We start from the raw sequence: 19,796 nt of genomic DNA, 5'->3' as shown, positions 1-19,796 counted from the left end.
AGGACTGATGCGCTGAATGATAGTGTCAAATCAACTGAGCCAGTGTTTAGGGTTGCTGCGTGATGCGGAATTATGTGGAATATGGAATATTATGATTAAATGACACCGGACATTTGACTAAATGAAGCTCAATACTCTTCCTGCTCTATAAAGCTGATTGTGTTTTCAGAACAGTGGTTACCGGTTGGCGTTGACCAAATAAGTGTGAGATAAGCAAGAAAGTTGAACTCGAGTCACCAAAACAAGCCCTCCCCAAGGTGTGAGGAGGAGGGGGTGGGAAGAGAGGAGAGGAGGTGTGAGGAGGGGGGAGGGGGGAGAGGAGGTGTGAGGAGGGGGGAGGGAGGAGGGAGGAGGGGGGGGGGGGTTAGGAGTGAGGAGGTGGGAGGGAGGAGAGGAGGTGTGAGGAGAGGGAGGGAGGAGGTGGGGGGGAGGAGAGGAGGTGGGGGGGAGGAGGTGTGAGGAGGGGGAGAGGGAGGAGAGGAGGTGTGAGGAGGGCCTTTGGTGGCCAACCAATCACAGTAGTTTAATTAAAAAGTTCACAGCATGATGCCACACAAATGGCCCATCGACACCAGGTGCTTATGTGTGTGTGTGTGTGTGTGTGTGTGCGCTAACCTGAAATATCAGATATATCCATGTCGATGGGGAACAGTCTCCTCTGCTGGACCTCCTGACTTGGACGCTTCATGGTGGAAAAGAACATCAAGTTGGGAATGGTGTCTATAAAGACCTGAGAGAGAGAGAGAGAGAGAGAGAGAGAGAGAGAGAGAGAGAGAGAGAGAGAGAGAGAGAGAGAGAGAGAGAGAATGGAGGGCGGGTTAGATCTTCATGGTTGTGTAGACTAATGAGAGAGAGAGTCTAATGGCATTTTAGTCTTTCTAACCAAACAGCTGACATATTAATATCTGGAGCTCTAAACCATTTCACAGCCAGGTTAGAGGTAGAGTTATAAACCACTTCACAGCTAGGTTAGAGGTAGAGTTATAAACCATTTCACAGCTAGGTTAGAGGTAGAGTTATAAACCATTTCACAGCTAGGTTAGAGGTAGAGTTATAAACCATTTCACAGCTAGGTTAGAGGTAGAGTTATAAACCATTTCACAGCTAGGTTAGAGGTAGAGTTATAAACCATTTCACAGCTAGGTTAGAGGTAGAGTTATAAACACTTCACAGCTAGGTTAGAGGTAGAGTTATAAACCACTTCACAGCTAGAGTTATAAACCATTTCACAGCTAGGTTAGAGGTAGAGTTATAAACCATTTCACAGCTAGGTTAGAGGTAGAGTTATAAACACTTCACAGCTAGGTTAGAGGTAGAGTTATAAACCACTTCACAGCCAGAGTTATAAACACTTCACAGCTAGGTTAGAGGTAGAGTTATAAACCACTTCACAGCTAGAGTTATAAACCACTTCACAGCTAGGTTAGAGGTAGAGTTATAAACCATTTCACAGCTATAGGTTAGAGGTAGAGTTATAAACCATTTCACAGCTAGGTTAGAGGTAGAGTTATAAACCATTTCACAGCTAGGTTAGAGGTAGAGTTATAAACCACTTCACAGCTAGGTTAGAGGTAGAGTTATAAACCACTTCACAGCTAGGTTAGAGGTAGAGCTCTAAACCATATCACAGCTAGGTTAGAGCTAGAGTTATAAATCATTTCACAGCTAGGTTAGAGATAGAGTTATAAACCATTTCACAGCTAGGGTTAGAGGTAGAGTTATAAACCACTTCACAGCTAGGTTAGAGGTAGAGTTATAAACTATTTCACAGCTAGAGTTAGAGGTAGAGTTATAAACCATTTCACAGCTAGAGTTATAAACCGCATTTCACAGCTAGAGTTAGAGGTAGAGTTATAAACCATTTCACAGCTAGGTTAGAGGTAGAGTTATAAACCACTTCACAGCTAGTTTAGAGCTAGAGTTATAAACCATTTCACAGCTAGGTTAGAGGTAGAGTTATAAACCATTTCACAGCCAGGCTAGAGGTAGAGTTATAAACCATTTCACAGCTAGGTTAGAGGTAGAGTTATAAACCATTTAACAGCTAGGTTAGAGGTAGAGTTATAAACACTTCACAGCTAGGTTAGAGGTAGAGTTATAAACCACGTCACAGCTAGAGTTATAAACCATTTCACAGCTAGGTTAGAGGTAGAGTTATAAACCATTTCACAGCTAGGTTAGAGGTAGAGTTATAAACACTTCACAGCCAGGTTAGAGGTAGGTAGAGTTATAAACCATTTCACAGCCAGAGTTATAAACCACTTCACAGCTAGGTTAGAGGTAGAGTTATAAACACTTCACAGCTAGGTTAGAGGTAGAGTTATAAACCACTTCACAGCTAGAGTTATAAACCACTTCACAGCTAGGTTAGAGGTAGAGTTATAAACCATTTCACAGCTAGGTTAGAGGTAGAGTTATAAACCATTTCACAGCTAGGTTAGAGGTAGAGTTACAAACCATTTCACAGCTAGGTTAGAGGTAGAGTTATAAACCATTTCACAGCTAGGTTAGAGGTAGAGTTATAAACCATTTCACAGCTAGATTAGAGGTAGGTAGAGTTATAAACCACTTCACAGCTAGGTTAGAGGTAGAGTTATAAACCACTTCACAGCTAGGTTAGAGGTAGAGTTATAAACCACTTCACAGCTAGGTTAGAGGTAGAGTTATAAACCACTTCACAGCTAGGTTAGAGGTAGAGCTCTAAACCATTTCACAGCTAGGTTAGAGCTAGAGTTATAAACCATTTCACAGCTAGAGTTAGAGGTAGAGTTATAAACCACTTCACAGCTAGGTTAGAGGTAGAGTTATAAACCATTTCACAGCTAGGTTAGAGGTAGAGTTATAAACCATTTCACAGCTAGAGTTATAAACCGCATTTCACAGCTAGAGTTAGAGGTAGAGTTATAAACCACTTCACAGCTAGGTTAGAGGTAGAGTTATAAACCACTCCACAGCTAGTTTAGAGCTAGAGTTATAAACCATTTCACAGCTAGGTTAGAGGTAGAGTTATAAACCATTTCACAGCCAGGCTAGAGGTAGAGTTATAAACCATTTCACAGCTAGGCTAGAGGTAGAGCTCTAAACCATTTCACAGCTAGGTTAGAGGTAGAGTTATAAACCATTTCACAGCCAGGCTAGAGGTAGAGTTATAAACCATTTCACAGCTAGGCTAGAGGTAGAGCTCTAAACCATTTCACAGCTAGGTTAGAGGTAGAGTTATAAACCATTTCACAGCCAGGCTAGAGGTAGAGCTCTAAACCATTTCACAGCTAGGTTAGATGTAGAGTTATAAACCATTTCACAGCTAGGTTAGAGGTAGAGTTATAAACCATTTCACAGCCAGGCTAGAGGTAGAGTTATAAACCATTTCACAGCTAGGTTAGAGGTAGAGTTATAAACCACTTCACAGCTAGGTTAGAGGTAGAGTTATAAACCACTTCACAGCTAGGTTAGAGGTAGAGTTATAAACCATTTCACAGCTAGGTTAGAGGTAGAGTTATAAACCACTTCACAGCTAGGTTAGAGGTAGAGCTCTAAACCATTTCACAGCTAGGTTAGAGGTAGAGTTATAAACCACTTCACAGCTAGGTTAGAGGTAGAGTTATAAACCATTTCACAGCTAGAGTTATAAACCGCATTTCACAGCTAGAGTTAGAGGTAGAGTTATAAACCACTTCACAGCTAGGTTAGAGGTAGAGTTATAAACCACTTCACAGCTAGGTTAGAGCTAGAGTTATAAACCATTTCACAGCTAGGTTAGAGGTAGAGCTCTAAACCATTTCACAGCCAGGCTAGAGGTAGAGTTATAAACCATTTCACAGCTAGGTTAGAGGTAGAGTTATAAACCATTTCACAGCTAGGTTAGAGGTAGAGTTATAAACCATTTCACAGCTAGGTTAGAGGTAGAGTTATAAACCATTTCACAGCTAGGTTAGAGCTAGAGTTATAAACCATTTCACAGCTAGGTTAGAGGTAGAGTTATAAACCATTTCACAGCTAGGTTAGAGGTAGAGTTATAAACCACTTCACAGCTAGGTTAGAGGTAGAGTTATAAACCACTTCACAGCTAGGTTAGAGGTAGAGTTATAAACCATTTCACAACTAGGTTAGAGGTAGAGTTATAAACCACTTCACAGCTAGGTTAGAGGTAGAGCTCTAAACCATTTCACAGCTAGGTTAGAGCTAGAGTTATAAACTATTTCACAGCTAGGTTAGAGGTAGAGTTATAAACCACTTCACAGCTAGGTTAGAGGTAGAGTTATAAACCATTTCACAGCTAGGCTAGAGGTAGAGTTATAAACCATTTCACAGCTCGGTTAGAGGTAGAGTTATAAACCACTTCACAGCCAGAGTTATAAACCACTTCACAGCTAGAGTTAGAGGTAGAGTTATAAACCATTTCACAGCTAGAGTTATAAAACGCATTTCACAGCTAGGTTAGAGGTAGAGTTATAAACCATTTCACAGCTAGGTTAGAGGTAGAGTTATAAACCACTTCACAGCTAGGTTAGAGGTAGAGTTATAAACCATTTCACAGCTAGGCTAGAGGTAGGTAGAGTTATAAACCATTTCACAGCTAGGTTAGAGGTAGAGTTATAAACCATTTCACAGCTAGGTTAGAGGTAGAGTTATAAACCACTTCACAGCTAGAGTTAGAGGTAGAGTTATAAACCATTTCACAGCTAGGTTAGAGGTAGAGTTATAAACCACTTCACAGCCAGAGTTATAAACCACTTCACAGCTAGAGTTAGAGGTAGAGTTATAAACCATTTCACAGCTAGAGTTATAAAACGCATTTCGCAGCTAGGTTAGAGGTAGAGTTATAAACCATTTCACAGCTAGGTTAGAGGTAGAGTTATAAACCACTTCACAGCTAGGTTAGAGGTAGAGTTATAAACCATTTCACAGCTAGGCTAGAGGTAGAGTTATAAACCATTTCACAGCTAGGTTAGAGGTAGAGTTATAAACCATTTCACAGCTAGGTTAGAGGTAGAGTTATAAACCACTTCACAGCTAGAGTTAGAGGTAGAGTTATAAACCATTTCACAGCTAGGTTAGAGGTAGAGTTATAAACCATTTCACAGCTAGGTTAGAGGTAGAGTTATAAACCATTTCACAGCTAGGTTAGAGCTAGAGTTATAAACCATTTCACAGCTAGGTTAGAGGTAGAGTTATAAACCATTTCACAGCTAGGTTAGAGGTAGAGTTATAAACCACTTCACAGCTAGGTTAGAGGTAGAGTTATAAACCACTTCACAGCTAGGTTAGAGGTAGAGTTATAAACCATTTCACAACTAGGTTAGAGGTAGAGTTATAAACCACTTCACAGCTAGGTTAGAGGTAGAGCTCTAAACCATTTCACAGCTAGGTTAGAGCTAGAGTTATAAACTATTTCACAGCTAGGTTAGAGGTAGAGTTATAAACCACTTCACAGCTAGGTTAGAGGTAGAGCTCTAAACCATTTCACAGCTAGGTTAGAGGTAGAGTTATAAACTATTTCACAGCTAGGTTAGAGGTAGAGTTATAAACCACTTCACAGCTAGGTTAGAGGTAGAGTTATAAACCATTTCACAGCTAGGCTAGAGGTAGAGTTATAAACCATTTCACAGCTCGGTTAGAGGTAGAGTTATAAACCACTTCACAGCCAGAGTTATAAACCACTTCACAGCTAGAGTTAGAGGTAGAGTTATAAACCATTTCACAGCTAGAGTTATAAAACGCATTTCGCAGCTAGGTTAGAGGTAGAGTTATAAACCATTTCACAGCTAGGTTAGAGGTAGAGTTATAAACCACTTCACAGCTAGGTTAGAGGTAGAGTTATAAACCATTTCACAGCTAGGCTAGAGGTAGAGTTATAAACCATTTCACAGCTAGGTTAGAGGTAGAGTTATAAACCATTTCACAGCTAGGTTAGAGGTAGAGTTATAAACCACTTCACAGCTAGAGTTAGAGGTAGAGTTATAAACCATTTCACAGCTAGGTTAGAGGTAGAGTTATAAACCAATTCACAGCTAGAGTTAGAGCTAGAGTTATAAACCATTTCACAGCTAGGTTAGAGGTAGAGTTATAAACCATTTCACAGCTAGGTTAGAGCTAGAGTTATAAACTATTTCACAGCTAGGTTAGAGGTAGAGTTATAAACCACTTCACAGCTAGGTTAGAGGTAGAGTTATAAACCATTTCACAGCTAGGCTAGAGGTAGAGTTATAAACCATTTCACAGCTCGGTTAGAGGTAGAGTTATAAACCACTTCACAGCCAGAGTTATAAACCACTTCACAGCTAGAGTTAGAGGTAGAGTTATAAACCATTTCACAGCTAGAGTTATAAAACGCATTTCGCAGCTAGGTTAGAGGTAGAGTTATAAACCATTTCACAGCTAGGTTAGAGGTAGAGTTATAAACCACTTCACAGCTAGGTTAGAGGTAGAGTTATAAACCATTTCACAGCTAGGCTAGAGGTAGAGTTATAAACCATTTCACAGCTAGGTTAGAGGTAGAGTTATAAACCATTTCACAGCTAGGTTAGAGGTAGAGTTATAAACCACTTCACAGCTAGAGTTAGAGGTAGAGTTATAAACCATTTCACAGCTAGGTTAGAGGTAGAGTTATAAACCAATTCACAGCTAGAGTTAGAGCTAGAGTTATAAACCATTTCACAGCTAGGTTAGAGGTAGAGTTATAAACCATTTCACAGCTAGGTTAGAGGTAGAGTTATAAACCATTTCACAGCTAGAGTTAGAGGTAGAGTTATAAACCACTTCACAGCTAGGTTAGAGGTAGAGTTATAAACCATTTCACAGCTAGGTTAGAGGTAGAGTTATAAACCATTTCACAGCTAGGTTAGAGGTAGAGTTATAAACCATTTCACAGCTAGAGTTAGAGGTAGAGTTATAAACCATTTCACAACTAGGTTAGAGGTAGAGCTCTAAACCATTTCACAGCTAGGTTAGAGCTAGAGTTATAAACCATTTCACAGCTAGGTTAGAGGTAGAGTTATAAACCACTTCACAGCTAGGTTAGAGGTAGTTATAAACCATTTCACAGCTAGGTTAGAGGTAGAGTTATAAACCACTTCACAGCTAGAGTTAGAGGTAGAGTTATAAACCATTTCACAGTTAGGTTAGAGGTAGAGTTATAAACCATTTCACAGCTAGGTTAGAGGTAGAATTATAAACCATTTCACAGCTAGGTTAGAGGTAGAGTTATAAACCATTTCACAACTAGAGTTAGAGGTAGAGTTATAAACCATTTCACAGCTAGAGTTATAAACCATTTCACAGCTAGAGTTAGAGGTAGAGTTATAAACCACTTCACAGCTAGGTTAGAGGTAGAGTTATAAACCACTTCACAGCTAGGCTAGAGGTAGACTGACCTTCCTGACCCAGGCCGGCATGGTGTGTGTACTGGGGGAGCGGTGGTGTGTGTTGATGACGATGACGGTGATGATGATGGAGGCGATGACGAACACCATGGTGAAGAGCATGTACTTCCCGATGAGGGGCACGGCGCTGGAGGTGGAGGGGATGAGCTCCACGATGACCAGCAGGAACACGGTCAGAGACAGCAGGACGGAGATGGAGAGAGTCATCTTCTCACCTGGAGAGAGAGGGGGGGTTGATGTCTCTTAGTCTAATGCCAAAGCTTCTTTCTTTCACCATAGGATCGAGGCCTCTGCCAAGAATCTTCGCAAACTGCATGCTACCATGTCCTCCCTCCTCACTCCCCCCCCACCCCCTCCTCCCTCATCTTTCTCTGCCGAAGACTTCGCAATCTTCTTTGAGGAAAAGTGGAGAACATCCGCAGCTCCTTCTCCCAACCCCCACCCATTCCAAATGCTGAATCGAGAACCTCATCCTTCACTCTGTCATCTTTCTCTACCATTACAGATGCAGAGACCCTGACACTGGTAACGTCGAACCTTCCAACTACATGCCAGCTGGACCAGCTACCCTCCCCACTCCTCCAGACCATAGCACCAGACATCCTCCCATTCCTAACTGCAACCATCAACTCCTCACTCAACTCGGGGGTGGTCCCCACCTCCCTAAAACAAGCCAGAGTCACGCCGCTCATAAAAAAACCAACCCTGAACCCCACCGTCATAGGCAACTATCGTCCTGTCTCTCTTCTCTCCTTCCTTTCTAAAACACTTGAACGTGCTGTATCCAACCAACTTACTGCTTATCTCTTACAGAATGACCTCCTAGACCCTAATCAGTCTGGCTTCCGGACTGGCCACTCCACAGAAACTGCCCTCATTGCGGTCACAGAGGCACTTCACTTAGCAAAAGCGAAAGGCCTCTCCTCTGTCCTGATTCTCCTAGATCTATCTGCAGCCTTCGATACAGTCAACCATCAGATCCTCCTCGCGGCCCTCGCAGGAATGGGAGTGGCTGGCTCTGCGCTGACATGGCTGACATCATACCTCAATGACCGCTCCTACCAAGTGTCATGGAGAGGGACCCTGTCGGCCACCCGCCCCCCTGCGGACGGGTGTCCCCCAGGGCTCGGTTCTAGGACCCCTTCTCTTCTCCCTCTACACTAAATCTCTGGGTAACATTATCACGTCTCATGGCTTCTCCTATCATTGTTATGCCGACGATACTCAACTCTTCCTCTCCTTCCCTCCCTCATCTTTCTCCGCCGAAGAATTCGCAATCTTCTTTGAGGAAAAGTGGAGAACACCCGCAGCTCCTTCTCCCAACCCCCACCCATTCCAAATGCTGAATCGAGAACCTCATCCTTCACTCTGTCATCTTTCTCTACCATTACAGATGCAGAGACCCTGACACTGGTAACGTCGAACCTTCCGACTACATGCCAGCTGGACCAGCTACCCTCCCCACTCCTCCAGACCATAGCACCAGACAGCCTCCCATTCCTAACTGCAACCATCAACTCCTCACTCAACTCGGGGGTGGTCCCCACCTCCCTAAAACAAGCCAGAGTCACGCCGCTCATAAAAAAACCAACCCTGAACCCCACCGTCATAGGCAACTATCGTCCTGTCTCTCTTCTCTCCTTCCTTTCTAAAACACTTGAACGTGCTGTATCCAACCAACTTACTGCTTATCTCTTACAGAATGACCTCCTAGACCGTAATCAGTCTGGCTTCCGGACTGGCCACTCCACAGAAACTGCCCTCATTGCGGTCACAGAGGCACTTCACTTAGCAAAAGCGAAAGGCCTCTCCTCTGTCCTGATTCTCCTAGATCTATCTGCAGCCTTCGATACAGTCAACCATCAGATCCTCCTCGTGGCCCTCGCAGGAATGGGAGTGGCTGGCTCTGCGCTGACATCATACCTCAATGACCGCTCCTACCAAGTGTCATGGAGAGGGACCCTGTCGGCCACCCGCCCCCTGCGGACGGGTGTCCCCCAGGGCTCGGTTCTAGGACCCCTTCTCTTCTCCCTCTACACTAAATCTCTGGGTAACATTATCACGTCTCATGGCTTCTCCTATCATTGTTATGCCGCCGATACTCAACTCTTCCTCTCCTTCCCTCCCTCAGATATCCACGTCTCTGAGCAGATATCGGCCTGTCTGTCCGACATCTCCGCCTGGATGACGACCAACCACCTCAAACTGAACCTAAGCAAAACAGAATTGCTCCACCTGCCGGCCAAATCCTCCCCCCTGACCGAACTTTCTATCACAGTCGAGAATGCAGCTGTGACAGCGTCCCCGACTACCAAGAACCTTGGTGTTGTCCTCGATGACCAGTTGAACTTCTCTGCTCACATCGCAGCGACAACCAGAACCTGCAGATTCCTCCTGAGCAACGTCAGAAAGATCCGCCCCTTCCTGACAAAAGAAGCCACCCAACTCCTCGTCCAATCAACAGTCATCTCCCGCCTCGACTACTGCAACGCACTGCTCGCTGGCCTCCCGGCCACTGCCACTAAGCCTCTTCAACTCATTCAAAACGCAGCGGCCTGCCTGATCTCAAACCTACCGAAGTCGGCCCATGTCACCCCACTTCTTAGGGACCTGCACTGGCTCCCCATTGCTGCACGAATCCGCTTCAAGGCTCTCGACCTAGCATACCGTGCAGCAAAGGGAACCGCTCCCGCCTACCTCCGGTCAATGGTCTCTAACTACACACCCTCAAGACCCCTATGCTCTGCATCTTCTGGCCACCTCAGAACTACTCCTATCCGAGCTCCGGGAGGGTCATCAAAGAGAATTCGCCTATTCTCAGTCCTTGCCCCACAATGGTGGAATGAACTACCCACCCCAGTTAGGACAGCCGAAACCCGTCCAATCTTTCGCCGTCGACTAAAGACGCACTTCTTCAACCATTATCTGAATTAAAAAGAAAAAAGAAAAAAAGATCTAACCCTAACCCTAACTAACCCTAACTAACCTAACTAACCTTAATGCACTTGTCCTAATAAACTAACCTATACTGTAGCACTCAACACTTTGATGAACATTGTTACTCAGCTGATAGAGTTGTGCCCTTCCTGCTGACTTGTCGTACAGAACTTGTAAGTCGCTTTGGATAAAAGCGTCAGCTAAATGACTAAATGTAAATGTAAATGTAAATGTAGTCTGTATTGTCTACACAGTAAATCTCGCAGAGTAAAATGTATTTTTTTTTAAATCTTTTTCTCCGCCTGATTTTCTATTTTTTTCTCCCCATCCCAATTGAGTTGTTATGCCAATTCCCCCCCTCCCCTACCTGGTTGTTGTGCGCATGTTCCCCCTACTGGTCGGTACAACGGAACCCTGAAGTCCACCACATGCTTCCTCTGACACATGTGGAGACAGCCAGCGGCTCTCTTTTCACCTGGCAGCGAGGACTCTCATTGGTCCTGTCGCTTCTGGACTGCCTCAGCATCACGCAGCATGTCCAGGGCCCCACCCACTCCAAAGGTCACACTCTGGATCTGGTCTGCTCCACCGGTAACCCCCCCCCCCCTCTAGACCTTGCGGTATCTGACCACCATGCCATTCTTTTCACTGTCCCTATTAGTGTTGTAAAAAATATCGAAGTATCGATACATATCGATACTGAATATTTAAAAAGGTTTCGATACTCATTTCCCGAAATACCAATACTTTCTGCAGTACCGATACCAGCTGGCTTGCTCCCGCAAGTTGTTGACAGACAGACGCGCTGCCAGAGCACGCTTGCCCTTCCGCCTCCTCCTCCTCCTCAGAGACCGGCAACAGACACAAGCTGCTGCTGCAGCCTCCTCCCCCTCACAGCCGGGAGTGTTCAGTTTATAAACAAAGCTATTATTAGCTAACATTAGCTGTCGTTCCTCCGTTAGCTTATGCTAGCTAGCTGGCCACATTTATAATTACTTCATGGAAACGGAGTAACGTCAAGCCGAGCCCACCCACACTACACCAGTACACGCATGAACTCGACACAACTACCCCGTTTCCAACGTTAGGTCGAGCGGAGCCCATCCTACACTAGTACACGCATGAACTCGACACAACGTTACCCCGCCTCCATGAAGTGTCCAATTAGCAGCAATGTTGTTGAAAATGCAACGTTAATAAATGCTCCGAGCATAGCTCCGGAGAAATCTCCCTCTCTCTCTCTCTCTCAAGTACCCTTGTTTTCGGGTCATAACTAGAAAGGTGTGCTCAGTAGACCTCAAATCTCCAGCAGCCACTCTCTTTTTCTCTCTCTCTCTCTCTCTCTCTCTCTCTCTCTCTCTCTCTCTCTCTCTCTCTCTCTCTCTCTCTCTCTCTCTCTGATCTAAAGATAAACAAAGGGTTTTAAAAGTGTTATATTTATCTTCTCTTATAGTACCAGAGAGAAGCTGAGGAGAATCAACCAGCAACAAAAGCAAAATTTGTTTAAAAAAAAAAATATATATATATATATATATATTTTTTTTTGGTATCGAAATGGTATCGAAGTATCGATACTTTTCAAGGTATCGTATCGAAGTCGAAATTCCAGTATCGTGACAACACTAGTCCCTATCCCCCTGCCCAGGCAGCGCCCAACGCGCACCCTCACATTCAGGGACACCAAGTCAGTGTGTGCATCAGCCCTATCTGACCTCATCACTACCCACATGGCCCCGGTTACCTCCGATACCTCCCCGGACACCTTAGCGGCCTGTTACAATGCCGCCCTCTGCCTCAACCTGGACTCTCTGGCGCCCCTCAGAAGCCGGAATGTGTCCTTTCCTCGCCCTGCCCCATGGTTTACCTCTGACCTCCGCTCAATGAAAAGTAGGGATGCACCGATATGAAAATTTGCCACCGATACCGATTGTTCAACTAACACAATCGGCCGATACCGATACCGATATTTGTGGCAAAATCTTTTTTTTAAATATATATATATTTTTTGTAATATTCTTTTTTTTGTAATTTTTTTGTAATTTCTTTATGAAACTACTGTATATTTGTGTTACAAATTGTGCTCACCGATATGAACATAGGCCTCTTTACTTACTTAAAAAAAGGAAACATCAAGAAATAGCACTATCTCTCTCCCAGTATGGTCTGCCGGGCTGCAGCTAGATACTAGTTCTCCCAGTATGGTCTACCGGGCTGCAGCTGGATACTATTGTCTCAACCAGAGCTCTCAACCAATGAAATTTTGATTGACAGTCGATTCTGCCAATTACGTCACACAACGCTTGCACCCGCCTCTGCTGTTACCACCAATCGGCAAGCGCGTATACATTTTTTACTTCCGCTTTTGTCCGCCATTGATTTTGACGAGAGGTTTTCTACTACAACAACAAAGCGCGGCCGACGTTTAGCTTTTAGCTCCGCAGGATGACTAAATGAGGCATAATGATTTTACTGCAACGAATGTTATAATAAAACAAAGCCTTTCTATACATGTGTCTGATTAAAAACTTTATTAACAGATTGCAGAATGGGTAAAACTCAGGGCTCTATGAGCAATGGAAGGAACTGAGCTAGTATGAATGCTTGCTACGTTCGGGTAAATAATATGCTGATGTTATTGAACGTGTAACACTAACTATATAACGTTAATGCCACAAAACGAATGCATTTGTTAATCATAAGTAGTAACTTTGATGCAGTAGCTTGTGTGTGTGTGGGCCGGGGGCAGCGTTGTGCAGGTCGCGACGCGACTGAACTTTTTTTTGCCTTTTGACGCGACACAAATTGATGGATATTTATCGGCTACTGCCATCGGCACATTCGAGCTTATCGGCCGATAGGCCTATTGCAGTCAACAAGGCACTTATCGGCCGATACCGATACCCGACCGATACATCGGTGCACCCCTAATGAAAAGAGCTGGTCGACGACTGGAGCGACTCTCCAAGCGATCTGGCCTCACCGTCCACCGTCTGGCCTTCGTCGACCACGTGAGGTCCTACAGAGAGGCTCTCTCCAAGACCAGGACCGCGTACTACTCCACCCTCATCACCTCACAGCAAAATCACCCCAGATCGCTTTTCTCAACTATAAATTGTCTCCTCCACCCTCTCACTGCCTCCCACACTGCTGATGCTCCTGACCTCTGCTCTAAGTTCCTTGACTTTTTCCAGGCTAAAGTGACTTCCATCCACCAACAACTCACGGTGCCCGCCCCCTCCCCTCCTCACTCACCGCTGATGCCGGACTACATGCTCCCAGCTACATCCCTCCACCCCCAGTGCTCTCTCTCCTCCTTCTCCTCCAGTGGATGTTCCGCTGGTCATGAAGCTGGTTACCAGAGCCAAAGCTTCCACCTGCTCCCTCGACCCCATGCCTATGGTGCTGGTCAAGGCCTGCCTTCCTACCCTCTGCCCCATCATAACGGACATCATCAACTCCTCTCTGTCATCTGGAATAGTTCCCTCCTGTTTCAAAACTGCCTCCATCACTCCCATCCTAAAGAAGCCTGGTTTGGACCCTGAGGTGCTGGACAACTACCGGCCGATCTCCAACCTTCCTTTCCTAAGTAAAACCTTAGAAAGGGCAGTCGCCGCCCAGCTTCATCAACATCTGTCCAACCATGAGCTCTACGAACCCCTTCAGTCAGCCTACCGAGCACATCACAGCACAGAGACCGCCCTCATCAAGATCACTAATGACCTCCTCCTTGCTGCAGACTCCGGACACATCAGCCTCCTCATCCTTCTCGACCTCTCCGCGGCGTTCGACACAATATCCCACTCAGTCCTCCTCAAATGCCTCTCCGACAACCTAGGCATCACCGGTACAGCTCTGTCATGGTTTCATTCATATCTCACAAATAGATCTCAGTTTGTCAGCGTCAGCGGCTCATCCTCCCCCCCGGCCCCAGTCAACCACGGTGTCCCCCAGGGCTCCGTGCTGGGTCCCTTACTATTCACCATTTACATGCTCCCCCTCGGTCAGATTATACGTCACTACGGACTCAACTTTCATTGTTATGCTGATGATACTCAGCTCTATATCAGCACCTCACCATCCTCCCAGCTCCCCCCACAATCTGTAGTCAACTGCCTCCACGCCATAAAAACCTGGATGTCAACCAAATGACTGAAACTCAACAGCAAAAAGACAGAGCTCATGGTTGTGGCCCCCAAGGCACTGCTCGGGAAGGTTGGAGATCTCCTCCTCCACATTGACGGCTGTTCCATCTCCCCGTCTCTCGAAGTCCGTAACCTGGGCGTCACCCTTGACTCCACACTTTCATTTCACTCCCACATCAAATCCGTCACCAAGTCTGCCTTCTACCACCTCAAAAACATCTTCCGTCTCCGACCCTCACTCTCAGACTCTGTGGCTGAGACCCTGATCCACTCATTCATCACCTCCCGGTTGGACTACTGTAATGGAGTCCTGTTCGGGGTACCTAGCAAAGCCCTGGACAGGCTCCAGTATGTTCAGAACTCAGCTGCCAGGGTTCTCACTCACACCAAGCCCTGGCAGCACATCAACCCCGCCCTCATCCACCTCCACTGGCTTCCTGTCAAGTTCCGCATCACCTTCAAACTCCTGCTCCTCACCTACAAATCCCTCCATGCCCTTGCCCCCGATACCTGTCTGATCTCCTCCACCAGTACACTCCATCCCGGAACCTACGATCCTCTGATCTAGGTCTCCTCTCCATCCCTCGCACCAGGTTACGGACTTTTGGGGACAGAGCCTTCAGCGTGGCGTCCCCTACCCTCTGGAACTTACTCCCCCCCGAAATCCGCAACGCCCCAACCCTGGACACCTTCAAATCCGCTCTAAAAACACACCTCTTCACCAAGGCTTTTCCCCATCAGTTAGTTTAGATTAGATTAGGTCCATTATCCCTTACCTTCCCTCATCCCCCCTTCCCCCCCCCCCCCCTATTTTCCTTGCTCTATTTTTGTTTGTCCTGATTGTGAAGCGACCTTGGGTTCTATGAAAGGCGCTATATAAATTTGATCTATTATTATTATTATTATTGAAGCGTAACGCGTGGGAGGTCACGCTGCCTTCACCATTTCCTGCCTTTCGCTGAGCAGGCGCCCAGACCTGACCTGTGGGCGTCGCTGTCCACAACGCCAGATTCCCACCCACGACTTCCCTCCCGCTAACTCAGCCAAACGAGTTATGATGACGACCGGCCCAAGCCGCAGGGCAATGCTGACTCCGGGAGTCGAGACTGCAGCCTCTTGCATTGGTGATGAGCGCAATCTCCGCTACGCCACCCGACCTGTCTAAAATGTACTCAGTTTGAGTAAAATGTACTCTGCAAAATGTACTGTGTAGATCCCATAAAGGACATTTAAGGCCAATCCCAATTCCTCCACCTGGTCCTACCCCTTGGCCCTACTACTTGGCCCTACCCCTCCGTTTTGCACATGGTTGTGTAGTGTGACCTCATTCTTTTGTGGGTCTAGGGGTACTGATCATCTAGCCCTCCGACTGGCCTCCTAACAGAGTGTTTTCAGATGGACCTGTATACACCCCTCTCACCAGAGTCTGTGGGCAGGTAGAACACCAAGCCGGTCAGGAAGGAGAACAGCATGCAGGGGATGATGACGTTGACGACGAAGTAGAGCGGCAGGCGCAGCATCAGGAAGTGGTAGGTGATGTCCAGGTAGGGCGTGTCGGGGCAGCAGGTGTAGTAGACCCAGTGCTTCCAGTTACGGTAGTCCTTCAGCACCCACTCTCCACTCTCCATGAAATGACTGAGGTCTGGACGGTCACTGTCCTGAGAGAGAGAGAGAGAGAGAGAGAGAGAGAGAGAGATAGAGAGAGAGAGAGAGAGAGAGAGAGAAAGAGAGAGAGAGAGTTATAATAGTCCTTCAGCACCCACTCTCCACTCCACTGTTAATTATTATTATTATTTTAATATATTGTTTGTTATTGAAAACATAATTAAAATAATTTCAAGAGTGGAACTGTGTAGTGCACAGTTTTAATCTCCGCCACCAAGGGGGCAGTGTTTCACCATAAAGCAGCCCTGTCTGGCCTGCATGTTGTGTAGTACACAGTTTTAATCTCCACCACCAGGGGGCAGTGTTCCATCATAAAGCAGCCCTGCCTGGCCTGCATGCTGCACACTCACAGGGTTGATGACCACCAGCAGGCCGTCGTATGTCCAGGTGCCCAGCTTCATGCTACAGTTCTGCAGGTCGAAGGGGAAGTGCAGGACGATGATCTCACAGTAACTCTTGAAGATGGCCGGCGGCGTCCAGATTATCAGCCCAGTGTAATCCAGTAACACTTTGGTCTCATGGATGATGGCAAAGTCACCGTCGGCACTGGAGAGGAGGAGAGGTGAGGAGGAGCAAGGAGGAGAGGAGGGGGAGGAGAGGAGGTGTGAGAGGAGGTGTGAGGAGGGGGAGGGAGGAGAGGAGGTGTGAACAGGGGGAGAGGAGAGCAGTGAACAATGGAGGGATGTAAAAGTCCTCATCCCAGTCTGTTTCCATAACACTTTAATTCAACAAGCACTAGAGAGGAGGGGCTGCACTGAGACATAAAGACTGTAGAGTCCTCTGACTGACTGACTAGCTGACTGACTGAGACAATACTGTAGAGTCCTCTAACAGACTAGCTGACTGACTGAGACATAAAGATATACTGTAGAGTCCTCTAAGCGACTGACTGGTTGACTGACTGAGTCAGTATTTTGACCGTGCAGGAACTGAACGTGTCAGAGCTATCACCTGGTCTCCTATCAGCTGTAGCAGGTGGTCTCCTATCAGCTGTAGCAGATGGTCTCCTATACGCTGTAGCAGGTGGTCTCCTATTTTCACTCACTACTCATATTGGCCAGATGGTGGCACTATAACAAAATGTCAAACTGAAAAGGTCACAACTAAAACTTAGTTAAACTGAACGTAGCTCAGAGTAGCATCTACATTAATGTGTAGTATGTGTATGAATGCATTTGTGTCTGTGTCTGCCTGAATATGAGTGTGTGTGCCTGTGCCTGTGTGTGTGTGTGTGCATGTGCATGTGCGCGTGTGCATGTGTGTGTATTACTTGTTATATAAGACCAGGTCAGGTCTCCAGATGTCGGTAGAAGGAATTCTGATCTTCTTTATTCCTCCGTATTCGTCTGGATTCCACTTCAGATTCACGTCTACCCATTGCTAAGAGATAATCATAACAATAATAGTATTTCATATCCACATTGTGTATAGTCAAGTTAGACCGCGCTCACAAGTCAAGTCAAGTCAAGAGTTTTAATTGTCACGGCATACAGGTATACAATGAAATGCGGGTGGTCTACCGAGTCTACCGTTGGGAAACCAGCCCCAACGTTCTCACACTGGGTGCTGCAATCCCATAAAGTTCAGTATATCAAAAAGCAGGGTAGCCGGACCAGCACTCTCAGTTTCAATGTTTTTAATGGCAGCCTGAAAGGATAGCAGACATGTTTCGGACAATGTCCTTCTTCAGTGATATGGCTCCGTGAATATTAAAGGCAACCAACTTGTGTTCAGCTTTTCTCTGATTGGCCGCGACCCCCCGCCCCCATGCGGCAGGCAAGCGGCAGCCGTCCCACATCCCAAATGAAATCCAAGGAGCAAGCGGCAGCAGTGGAGGACGCAGGCTGCTGACTGATTATGAAATGTGCGGAGCATAATGTTGAGGCAGATTCACTCGTCACTGTACATCACTTCTGAAGTATAAACAAACTATACTGCTGTGACGATTTTGAATATCTTAACATGTATTTACGCCCATACAATTTTTTAGATGAATGATTGTGGATATAATATAGAAAACACATCATTATGGGGCGGTTAGGTGGCCGAGCGGAGATTGCGTTCGTCACCAACCCCGGAGCTGTGAGCTGGATTCGCCTGTTCGAATCCAGCTCACAGCTCCGGGGTTGTCACCAGCTTGGCTGGCCGTCTGCACTAATACAATTGGCTGTATTAGAGGGTGGGAGAAGCTGGCGGGGTGGGTCCGGGTCGTTGTAAACAGCGACTCCTACAGTTCGGTCGGGGCGCCTGCTAAGCGCGGATAGGACTTGAGGGGGATAGTGTGGTCCTCCCACACGCTACGCCCTCTCGATGAGAATCCGCGCTGCCAGGTGAAAAGAAGCGGTGATTGGCTGGACGTGTGTCGGAGGAAGCACGTGGTAGCCTCCACTCTCCCAGATGATCTGACTGTGGGGGGTAAGTGCGCAGCGACCAGGAAGGGACTGGGAATTGGCATACGACTAACATTGGGATGGGAGAAAAATCGGAGGAAAATGGAGGGGGAAAAAGATAAAAAAAAAAAAAAAAAAACACATCATTATGATATTGTCAGATGGCGCAAAATACCAGATTCACGCGTCACTGTACATCACTTCTGAAGTATAAACAAACTATACTGCTGTGACGATTTTGAATATCTTAACATGTATTTACACCCATACAATTTTTTAGATGAATGATTGTGGATATAATATAGAAAACACATCATTATGATATTGTCAGATGGCGTTGTCAGATGTGTAGAATTCACCTACTTACAATTATGTACCTTACTGTACCTCTGCTTGCGCCTACAGCACAGCAGGTAATGGCGTTAATCAATGAAACATGTAACCTACACCTACTGTATCTTACTGTACCTCTGCTTGCGCCTACAGCACAGCAGGTAATGGCATTAATCAATGAAACATGTAACCTACACCTACTGTACCTTACTGTACCTCTGCTTGCGCCTACAGCACAGCACGTAATGGCGTTAATCAATGAAATATGCGAATTGCTCTGTGCTGGCACAAAAGCTTGCACGTTGGCGGTAGGGTCCATCGCGAAATAGTTAGTTAGTTAGTTAGTTAGTTAGTTAGTTAGTTAGTTAGTTAGTTAGTTAGTTAGTTAGTTAGTTAGTTAGTTAGTTAGTTAGGCAGTTAGTTATGGCGTTAAGTGATGCGGCGATAGCGATATGGCATTAACCAACAACAATGGGCATTAACCAACAACGCAAACACAACGAGGCATTAACCAACAAGCACCTCTCGAGCACCTCTCAAGAGCACCTGGGGGAGCCTCATGCGCATGCGCGGCCGCGGTCACTCTCTGCCGCGTCTGCCGCGTCCCTCTCTGTTACTGACAACACACAGCGCGGATAAGGGCGTGTGCTAGGGCGGTCACGTGGCCGTGTGGCCAATCAGAGAAACGCTGAACGAAAAGCTGAACACAAGTTGGTTGCCTTTAATATTCACGCGGTCCGGCTACCCTGCTTTTTGATATATCCACATTGTGCCCATTGCTTACTTACTTTAAGATGATTTAGTGGTGCTGCTTTCCTCATGGGTTCTCTTACCGATTATAATGTTAGAACCTTTAAAGCCACACAGTGTTGCCTGGATCACTAGTCCACCGTTGAGCAAATGTGTTCTTGAAGTCGACCCTAAATTGCTATGTCTTATCTTTAGTG

The 19,796-nt window shown here is 46.0% G+C and overlaps 1 protein-coding gene across 1 annotated transcript in view; it reads right to left on the bottom strand.

The window, feature by feature from the left end:
- chrna1 (cholinergic receptor, nicotinic, alpha 1 (muscle)) overlaps positions 1–19,796 on the bottom strand; it is a gene marked incomplete at both ends in the record, with an annotated part of 58,945 nt that overhangs the window by 19,947 nt on the left and 19,202 nt on the right. The window contains 5 exons of the mRNA XM_084321936.1: positions 616–730; positions 7,374–7,597; positions 15,882–16,119; positions 16,477–16,672; positions 17,397–17,506. Coding sequence (XP_084178062.1) covers positions 616–730; positions 7,374–7,597; positions 15,882–16,119; positions 16,477–16,672; positions 17,397–17,506 — 883 coding nt within the window. The remainder of the gene's footprint in view (positions 1–615; positions 731–7,373; positions 7,598–15,881; positions 16,120–16,476; positions 16,673–17,396; positions 17,507–19,796) is intronic.

This window comes from Notolepis coatsorum (genome assembly GCF_963971535.1).
Source record: "Notolepis coatsorum genome assembly, chromosome: 9".
NCBI classification, from domain to species: domain Eukaryota; kingdom Metazoa; phylum Chordata; class Actinopteri; order Aulopiformes; family Paralepididae; genus Notolepis; species Notolepis coatsorum.
The sequence above is the reverse complement of the archived record's forward strand: the minus strand, read 5'-3'. Positions and strand labels throughout refer to the sequence as shown.